The 11,005-nt window shown below is 37.3% G+C and overlaps 1 protein-coding gene across 1 annotated transcript; it reads left to right on the top strand.

Annotated features, from left to right (window-relative positions):
- Positions 1-1,428: 1,428 nt before the first annotated feature.
- LOC101299067 (histone H4-like) lies at positions 1,429-1,970 on the top strand. The gene has a single exon (XM_004294542.1). The coding sequence runs from the start codon at positions 1,469-1,471 to the stop codon at positions 1,778-1,780; it is 312 nt and encodes a 103-aa protein (XP_004294590.1). The 5' UTR covers positions 1,429-1,468; the 3' UTR covers positions 1,781-1,970.
- The last annotated feature ends 9,035 nt before the right edge of the window (positions 1,971-11,005 follow it).

Raw genomic sequence — 11,005 nt, 5'->3', positions numbered from 1 at the left:
GAGAGAGAGAGAGATAATAGACATGGGTAATTTGGTCAGGAAAAAAACACTAAAAGTTAAAAAAATTTGTTAGTGGGAATAAATCACTAAGAGTCTACAGGTTGATGGGAATTTTAGATTCTGATTTTGTTAGTGGGAAAGAAATCTGTAAATTTAAGGCTAATAGGCATTTTCCCTATCAAAATACCATACCCCACCCTGTGCCCGATTTAAAAATCTAAATACTGGGGATCTCCATACCCGTTACCTATTTATCCCCGTATATCTCTCCTGTTGGGGTCGAATATCTATAGGTACCCTACTCGCTGGGGATTATTGTCATCCCTAATTAAAAACACATACAATTTCTATTTGGTACTCGATCAATGTTCAATAATAGATAGTAATAGATAGAGGCTTCTCGTGATTGGTACTTACAAGAAATTATTCAAAAGATTTGTAACCTGTGCATGGAATAAGTTAAAGCGAGGAAAAGTGGTGAAAGATGAATCATATAAGGTATGAGAGCCTGAGAGGAACCATTTTCTCCCATTTTCTCCCCTCGTTTGTTGACTTTGCTCGAACACCATTCTAAATGCCTATTATCTAAGAAATAATCGAAGCAAAAGTATTAAACCTAACCGCATTGTAAATAAAAAATCAGTGGTGAACTTTGATTCTTTGCCGAAAATGGAGGCCGCTGCTAGATTTTCCCCGATTTCTATCTCGACTTGGGTGACCAGGCCTTGTTACCTTTAGGTGACCAGAGCCAATCACAAGGCGCCACCTGGCATCTTTTAGAAAAACAAAAAAAAGCTGAAAACTGTAAGCATAGTTATTAAACGGAGACCAGGTTTCTGTTAGGATTAAACAGAGAGGAGAGCAGATGCGCAAACTAGCTATTCTTTCCCAAATTCCTCACAGACCTAAACCCTTGCTTCTGCGGAGATGAACTCTCCTTTCCCAAATCCCACTTCTCTCGTACAGACTCGAAGATCCAAACCGTCGCGTTCGCCGATCTGCTTCTCGTCCTCCTCCTCATGTCTCTCTCTGAGTTCGACTCTTTCTAAAAGATGTCAGGTGGCGGGCGCCTTGTGATTGGCTCTTGTCACCTAAAGGTAACAAGGCTTGGTCACCCAAGTTTTGTCCGAGGATCTAATTCACTGATGGTTTGGTTATCCTCCCCTTACCCGGGTTTTCACTTCTTCTTTTACTTTTTCTTTTGTGTTTCTTTCGGAACAGCGCTAAAGGCCCATAACCAATAACAGAGCCGAAGCACAATCCCTGCCAAATGCTCACAACCAATAAGAACACACGACGCGGATCGACTCTCTGAACCGTCGATAAGCATCCTTATCCAATGACCCCCTATTAACCCCCAAACACCTTCACATCCCAAATCCCTAATTCCCTTCCTATATAAAAACCACTCTCAGTCCCTAATCCTCCACCAAAATCAGAGTCTCTCCTTCAAATTTTCCGGTGAAAAATGTCAGGCCGCGGCAAAGGAGGCAAGGGATTGGGAAAGGGAGGAGCCAAGCGTCACAGGAAGGTCCTCAGGGATAACATCCAGGGCATCACCAAGCCCGCCATTCGCCGTCTCGCTCGCCGTGGCGGCGTCAAGCGTATCTCCGGTCTCATCTACGAGGAGACTCGTGGTGTCCTCAAGATATTCCTCGAGAACGTCATCCGTGACGCTGTTACTTACACTGAGCACGCCCGCAGGAAGACCGTCACCGCCATGGATGTCGTCTATGCTCTCAAGAGGCAGGGAAGGACCCTCTACGGATTCGGGGGTTGATCTGGGAACTCTTTTATCAATATTGGGTCTTAAATTTAGTAGTTATTCTAGTGGTCTAATGTTAGATCTGGGTTTCATTAGTTTTTGATTTCTGAACTTGCTGTTCATGTAATTTGTGATTATTTTGGGTAAATGGAAGTTTATTTTATCGGTAAATCTTTGCCTTGTTGTTCATATGGAGATTAACTTTTTCAGTTTTCTGGTTTTGTTCTTCTCATACATCTTTTTGATAGAAAATCTGGGTAGCTGAATTGATATTACATAATTACATTCCAACTCTGTTAGTTAGTCTAAGCGCAACAACACAACGAAGTGTGATCATTTTGCATATGGGGAGTCTAATTCAGATGTGTATGCGGATCAGTGGACATCTTTGTTTGAATTATTTGCAGCAAATTTTGGGGTCATATCCACAATTGTGGTTGATTTCTTCAGAGTTGTGGTTAGGAAAACATGCCAAAGAAGCACTTGGACCAAACAGAATAATATTTTGGGGTCATATTCACAATTGTGTTTTGACTTCAGATCCAATATATGAAGTTGTGGCCAGTGGATCCAAATCTGCAGAGGATGAAATTGCAGACTAGTGTTTGTGCAGGTAATGTACAATGTGACTGTAATATGTATACATGTATAAATGTCACAAGCACGAACATATTTGTGCGATGTTGGGCACACAGAATTTTGGGATATTCATTTGTGTTTCCTCTTCTGTTTCCACTCATGTATAGCAAAGACATTAGAAAATTGAAGACCCTTAAGGCCTTAAGGGACTTGAGGCAGATGCAATACAGATTACTGCACTGGAGCAGGCACTTTCTAGAGTCCAACTAGCTCCACCTGAATCTGATAAAGAAAATTCAAGGGATTTAGCCATTTAGGTTCCTCATCTGGAATCAAGGCACATAAGAAGAAGGTTGCTAGAAAAATTTTCAAGAATAAAGTCCAAGAAGTGAAGAGCGAATCTCAGAAAGATAAATTGCCGAAGGTTGTCAAGAAAAGCAGGAAGAAGCTGTCTGGAACCTTGCAGGACCAAGTAGCTTAGGCATTCCAAGCCTTGGTATATGTTTGCTAATCAAACTTGGCTCTTGTCTTTGGGGAAAACTGCTTAGCACAGACAATGGGATTTCGTATAATTAGAGGTTGGAATAAAGACCTCAAGTGTCGAGATTGCAACATTACAGAAAACAACTAGTAGGATTTCATTTCATGATTTTTACAATGAGATTAGTAGCAACATAGAGTAGACTAGAAGTACTCAAACACACCAAGTACTGCTCCTAAAACCTGTGGATCATTTGGAGACAGAAATCCACAGGGCTCTCTTGAAATTATCTAGCTAGGACGAACGTACTAGAAACCTCAAGAGAGTTTGATTGAAAATACTTAAACTATACTTAAGAATTAAGATAAAACCATACTTCAATTCATAACCCGTCGCACAGAGTACCAAACATGCATGCATCTCGATCAAGCCCCGCCATTGTTTCCCACTTCATCTTCATCATAATCTTCCTCTTCCATATCAGACTCAGGCTCATATGCGGAGTCACAGATAGTCCTCAGCATCGAAATAGTCAGCTCGCTGTTATAGAACCAAGTGATTTGTAACGCGCCGAGTGGCTTCTTCAAGGAAGCGACCACAGCAGCGCCGGCTGGGTTCTCTGCGAGTGCAGACCTACAGAGTGGCAAGGCCGCCGCATGTAGAGCTTCGTCAGTGTGTGAAACTTACCATCTGCCGTCCTGCGCTTCACATACAGAAAATTAGGATCGTCATCCTTGGCTGAAGCATTCATGGTAGCCATGCTCATATCCATGATCTTTGCTTGAACTGAGTGACGAGAGAAAATTTCTGTATTGCTTGAAGTTGTGAGCAAAGGTGTGCATATATATAGGGGGATGGAAAAGCTATACACATTGTTGTCCTCATGAAAATCTTTTCTTCACTGCACCGTTCGATTCTCTGATATAGATTCTCTGATTTCTTGAACTAATGGCCATAATCGAATGTCATACGTACTGGCAACTTTTGGTTTTACCAGTAGCATGCGCGCTGTGGTAAATTTGATATAGACGTATATTCAATGACTAGATTCCTGAGCATATATGATCTCATGCTTTCAGCTTTTTACTCGACGTTTCACCCAATTGAACGATCTCATGCTTTCAACTTTTTACTCGACGTTTCACCAATTGAACACGCATGGCAGGCAGGTTTGGAAATGATGGAAATATATTTACGAGGACTTGGGACCATGCATGTCACTAAAGAACTATGGATTCACAATGTATTTGATATATTCAGAAATGAGGTAACATGACTCTTATATAAGAGTCTGTGCAGGAGAAGATAAACACAAGAGTGAGGACTCTTATCAAACAAACTAGATGATTACACAACAGACTGGATAATTACATAATGAGAGATAAACTCATATCAATAAGTAACAGAAAGATAGACTCATATCAGGTAGAGTAATGTTAGGTTAACCACATTTTGGTAAATCACATAGAGCTTACCTTAGATGACAGCTGAAGTGGTATAGCCATATTATCGGAGCATAATTTATGTTTTAATTTATCTTTTTATATTCTTGATTATTTTCTACTTATTTGATTTTATGATTTTATCTTTTAATTTATACTGTTTTCTTTCTTATTTCTGCGCAAAGTCCATTAGAATTTGTTCGTCTTGCGAGCTCTTAGGCTGAGGCTGCGCAACAATTCTTCATCTCATCCCTTGTCACACCCTAACTCGGAAATTAAAAAAATATATATGTTTCTTTTCCGAGCAAGTGAATAACTTTAACTTGTCAAAGATAAGAGAATTTTTGATAAGTGAAAGTTATATGAAAACATTTGAATCAGAGGTAACTTAATGAAAGAGTAAATACTATTTCATAATTATTGTTCTTACAACAAACAAGAAAGAAAACTTATAGACTAAGCCTTATTACACGAATAGAAATTTAAAAAAACAACAGCAAGACATAGTTTACTCCCCCTAGATTTCATCCATTCTAGGTATTAAGTTTTTATCCCTCAAAGAGTAACATCTGCACAAATTCATAAAGGGGTGAGCTATAAACTCAGTAGAGCAAATCTCATGTTATTTCAATAAACAAATAGTGTATGCACATATATAAGTTGAGTTTTCAAATTGGTACTCTTGCGCTATCCTTGGTCACCAGTGTCTTCTTGTCATAATAGAGATAATTTTATCAATTTGAAATTGAAAGGGCTTCTCTCCCTATTTGTATACGAAAGGCTGACATAGCTGGTCCCTTTCAAGTGATATACTCAACCCCAAACTTCTTTCATTCCTTATATTAAGATCAAAGAATAATATGATGATGACATAAGATCAGATAATAATATAATTAAAAGCTAAACATAATAACCAAACATAATAGCAACATATACAACTCAAAAGCAAGATAACAAGTTTATAAAACAAAGAGATTCCCCATAACTTCCCCTACCTCAAACCTATTTTACAAAAGCTGAAACTTTACTACTAGACACTAGTACTTTGCTTCAGACCTCCATTAGTTTCTTTCTTCTTCTAACTTTTCTCTATGTTTTTGAACTCTACTTCTTTATTTCCTCAGGCGAATACTTCTATTTATACTAGGAAAAATAATCATTATATTTGCCACCTATAGCTTCCCTAGCCTATCTTAGTTAGATTCTTATCTATCTAACTATTAATTTGCTGCCACATATTAATGTAAAAACACTTGAAGTTTATCTTCAAGTGCCAGAAATTGTTTTTAAACTTGATGCCCTAGTTTAAGCTGCTCACTCAGCAGCTATTTGCAACCCACAAGTCTGATTGAGGTTTTCAGGCTTTCACTTGTGATTAGTTGCATGTAGTCATTTGTTAGGCATAAGCTAGCAAGTAGGTGAATCAACATTTCAAATAAGACAAAGCAGCAATCCAAAAATAATTTAACTTAATATATATATGTATATATTTTTTAAGTTTTTGGTTTCACAATCTACCCTCCTAAAAAGAAATTCCGTCCTCGAAATTTAAGTCATACCGTCATCTTAGAAAAGTTCAGGATGTTTCTTGCGTAGTTCGCTTTCCAATTCCCATGTCGCTTCTTCTACATCTCCATGTTGCCACAACACTTTGACCAAGTGAATAGTCTTTGTACGTAGCTTTTGCTCTTTGTGATCCAATATTCGGATTGGTATGTTCTCAAATGACAATTGTTCATCCAATTCCAAATCATTCGAATCCAAAATATGGGATGGGTCTGGGTGGTACTTTCGAAGCATCGAGACATTAAACACATCATGAATGCTTGAAAGTTGAGGTGGTAGTGCCAACTTGTAAGCTGCATCTCCGACTCTTTCTAATATTTCAAAAGGCCCAATAAACCTTAGCTATAGCTTTCCAAACTGTCCAAATCTTTGGATTCCCTTGCGAGGTGATACCTTAAGGAATACATGATCACCAATATTAAATTCCAATGGCCTCCTTCTCTGATCTGCATAACTCTTTTGTCTGCTCTGAGAAGTTAGTAAACGTTGCTTGATTAATTTTATCTTCTCGGTGGTCTCTTGTATCAAGTCAGGTCCTAGTAAAATCGACTCACCCACTTCAGTCCAGCATAAAGGTGATCTGCAAGGTCTCCCATATAATGCTTCATAAGGTGCCATTCCTATACTTGATTAGAAACTGTTGTTGTAGGCGAATTCCACTAATGACAGATGATCTTCCCAACTCCCATGGAAGTCCAGTACACATGTCCGTAGCATGTCTTCCAAAATTTGAATGGTACTTTTTGATTGACAGTCAGTTTGAGGATGAAATGCAATGCTGAAATGTAATTGAGTGCCCAATGCTCCTTGCAAACTTCCCCAAAATTGAGAGGTGAACTTAGAATCTCTGTCAGATATGATTGAAACAGGAATTCCATGTAGTCTCACAATCTCCTTTGCATACAATTTACTAAGGGTCTTCGTAGAATCGGTTACCTTGACTGGTAAAAAGTGTGCCGACTTGGTTAGTCGATCCACTATCACCCATATGACATCTCGACCTTTTGGAGAACGTGGTAATCCTGTAACAAAATCCATGGTAATGTGATCCCATTTCCATTCTGCTACTGGTAATGGTTGAAGTTTCCCAGCTGGCCTTTGATGTTCGGCTTTAACTTGCTGACATATAAGACACTTTTCCAAAAAAATGGCAATGTCTCTCTTCCTACTAATCCACCAAAATTGGCGACGTAAGTCATGATTCATCTTTGTACCTCCTGGATGAATAGAATATGTTGCATGATGAGCTTCACGAGGTACTTGATTCCAATATTCCCCATCTTTTGGTACAAATAATCTTCCCCAATATCTCAAACCTTTGTTTTCATTAAGAGTCCATCCTTCAGGTCCATTCCCATTTATAATCTGTTGCCTCATGGATTTGCATGTGGCGTCACCTTGTTGTCCTTCAATGATTGTTGTCATCAAAATCAGTCTTGTGGCTAAATTATAGATGGTAGCAATACCTTTTTGTCCATGTACAAACAAATCATACTCACAAATTGGTTCAATCATTCTCTATCTTTGAATTTGCAGTCTAGCAACAAGTCTTTTTCTACTAAGAGTATCTGCTACTACATTAGCTCTTCAGGATGATAATTTAACCCAAAGTTGTAATCCTCCAAATACTCCATCCAACGTCGTTGTCTCAAGTTAAGTGAAGTTAAGTTCTTTCTCAGTGAAAAGATAATTCAAACTTTTATGATCAGAATAAAGCTCAAAATGTTCACCATAAAGATAATGTCGCCAAGTCTTTAAAGCATGGACAATAGCTGCCAATTTCAAATCATGTGTCTGATAGTTCCTCTCAAGTGTTTTCAATTGACGAGAAGCATAAGTCACCACTTTATCAAATTGCATCAGAACACATCCTAATCCGCATAATGATGCATCAATATACACCACATATCCTACACCGAGCTCATGAATAATTAGAACTGGTGCAGTAGACAATTAAGTCTTTTACTCCTGAAATGATCTTTCGCATGCATTCGTCCAAATAAAGGGGACTCCTTTTTGTGTTAACCTGGTCATTGGTGCAGCCAATCGAGAAAAGTTCTTTATAGATCTTCTGTAGTATCCTGCCAAACCTAGAAAACTTCGTATCTCGGAAATATTCTTTGGTTGACTCCAGTTTTGTACTGCCTCCACTTTTGAAGGATCAACTGCATTGCCTTCATTAGAAATTACATGCCCTAAGAACTTCACTTCAGTTAACCAGAATTCACATTTGGTGCATTTAGCAAATAACTAATGCTCTCTCAAAGTCTGGAGAATGATATGTAAGTATTCTTCATGCTCTTCTTGTGATTTTGAATAGATGAGGATATTGTCAATGAATACAATCATAAATTGGTCTAAGTAAGGTCGAAATATTCGGTTCATCAACTCCAATGCTGCTGGAGTATTTGTCAAACCGAAAGGCATGACCAAATACTCATAGTGTCCATACCGGGATCGGAAAGCTGTTTTCTGTATGTCTTCTGCTTTAATTCGGAGTTGATGATACCCATAATGAAGATCAATCTTTGAGAAAAATTTTGATCCCTTGAGTTGATCAAAGGGATCGTCAATCCTTGGGAGTGGATACTTACTTTTCACAGTAACCCGATTTAGTTGTCGATAGTCAATGCACATTCTAAGAGTTTCATTCTTCTTCTTCACAAACAAAGTGGGTGCTCCCTAAGGCGATACACTTGGACGAATGAATCCCTTGCGCAATAGCTCATCAATTTGTGATTTCAATTCCCTCAATTCTTTGGGTGCCATGCGGTATGGAGGTATTGAAATAGGTGTTGTTCCTGGATAGACTTCGATAGAAAATTCCACTTCCCGCTCTGGTGGTAAATTTGATAGATCTTCAAGAAACACGTCAACAAATTCTTTCACTACTACAATCACATCTATTCTGGTGATAGTCTTCTCCTCACTTATCAAGTGTGCAATCATCTTTGAATAACTATAGTTCCTAGTGTTAAAGAGTGATCGAGGTCTGATTATGTCCTTTTCTCCCTGAAAAGTAAAAGTCTCACCTTCATAAGTAGTTAATGTCACCCTTTTTCCCCCACAATCGATGATAGCTTGATATTTTGCAAGCCAATCCATCCCTAAAATAACATCATACTCTACCATTTCCATCATCATCAAATCACAAATAATTGTTTTTCAGGTAGTATTGATAATATTGATAGTCCAGAAACGGTGAATGCTACTTGTTTGTTGGCTAAGTATAATTCAAGTCAAATTGATGAATCTCTTAGTTGTAACATTGGTGTGTGCTCTAAGTATTAATGGTCTCCCTTAGTTTGATACATTTTGCATGATGTTATAATAGTATATATAGGTACATTTATTTTATATGAATTCAGCAATTATTTATTGATATTCAGAAAAATAAAAATAAAAATCCCAGATTTTGTGAGGATTGCATGTTGGGTTTCAATCCTGAACTGTCTAAAAGAGTGAGTTGAACAGAGATTACCAAGTTAGTTGCCATGGCTTTATATGTATGAGATTGATAAACTTGTTTGCGGGTTTTGATACTGGTTGACATGATTTTGTAATTTTGAGCATACTAGAATAATCATTGTTACCTTGAAAAATTTCACATGCACACTCTCTTTTGCTGTGGTGGTACGAGAATTTCTTGATGTGTTTGTGAGATATATATACTGCTTGATTGCTCCAAGAAAAAAATAATTGTTGTGATTATATGGAGCTAGTTGAGACTATTCCCAAAGTAAACATGCTTTGGTCGTGATGAACGATATAAGGTTATGGGAGAGAAACAGGAATGGCTTGGTCACCATGGTGGTTCATAGAATTTGACTCTAGTACACAGAGATGTCCTTGTTACACCTAGTACCCTAAAGCCAACTGGTTTGGGAGCTACTGATATTATACTTGCTACATGGGTTAAAAATTCAAAAATTAAAGATTGTGTGAAAGGCTAAAAAGAAAAACGAAATATGTGAAGTGCCCACACAGGAGTTATAAGGGGTTGTGTAACAGTGTTTATTATGCTAAGTTGTTGACATCTCAAGATGTTTCTCACCCGATAGTAAAGACTGTTCACTTTTCACTCAAGGTAGATGATTGATCAACTTATGTTCTTACTCACAGGATTTTGTCGATTAAGTCAAACATGAAAATTTAATTTGTCTGTCTTATATATGTAAAGTTATGTCTTGTACCTTGGTTGAATGCTTTGCTTCTTTAGAGTGATTGAGAAGTCTCAAGGACGCGGCTAGTTCTTTGAAGATCGAAGAGAAGATTGAAGAACTAGATCGTTGAGAATTTGTAATAGTTGTTGGTTACAATCGTGGTTTGTAAACCCTATTCAAATTCATCTAATGAAGTTCAATTTTCTTAGGTTTGTGCCCCGTTGTGCTTTTTCCTCTTATTTGAGGTTTTTACATAACGTCAAAATTTGTTGTGTTCTTGCTTCAACTTTCTGCCAGTTTATCGAGGATTGAAACCACTGTTTCAATCCTCTGCACATTCCAGTACCTTTAAAATATGAATGTTTAAATCACATGTTATAGCTTCTCAAAATTTAACTAAATGATCAAGGTATGTGCAAAAACTTCCCAATTACATGTTCATTCAATTCCTACATGATGTATAGTTTCCTCTTCAATTCTAGGGTCTAAGGTATTGAAAATAAAGTGATGATTCTGATGTTAAAACAAGTTCAAATATTTTCTTTTTATAAAGCACTAGGTGACACTACAATCTAAACTCTACTTCTTTATTTCCTCAGGTGAATACTTCTATTTATACTAGGGAAAGTAATCATTATACTTGCCACATGTAGCATCCCTAGTCTATCTTAGTTAGATTTTTATCTATCTAACTATTAATTTTCTGCCACCTATTAATGTAAAAACACTTTAAATTTATCTTCAAGTGCCAGCAGTTGTTTTTAAACTTGATGCCCAAGTTTAAGCTGCTCACTCAGCAGCTATTTGCAACCCACAAGTCTGATTGAGGTTTTCAGACTTTCACTTGTGATTGGCTGCATGTAGTCATGTAAATGTTAGGCATAACCTAGCAAGTAGGTGAATCAGTATTTCAAATAAAACAAAGCAGCAATCCAAAAATATATTATTATTATTATTATTATTATTATTATTATTATTATATATATATATATATATTATTTTTTTTTTT

This window comes from Fragaria vesca, linkage group LG3, assembly GCF_000184155.1.
Source record: "Fragaria vesca subsp. vesca linkage group LG3, FraVesHawaii_1.0, whole genome shotgun sequence".
NCBI classification, from domain to species: domain Eukaryota; kingdom Viridiplantae; phylum Streptophyta; class Magnoliopsida; order Rosales; family Rosaceae; genus Fragaria; species Fragaria vesca.
This window is presented reverse-complemented; position numbering and strand designations above follow the sequence as displayed.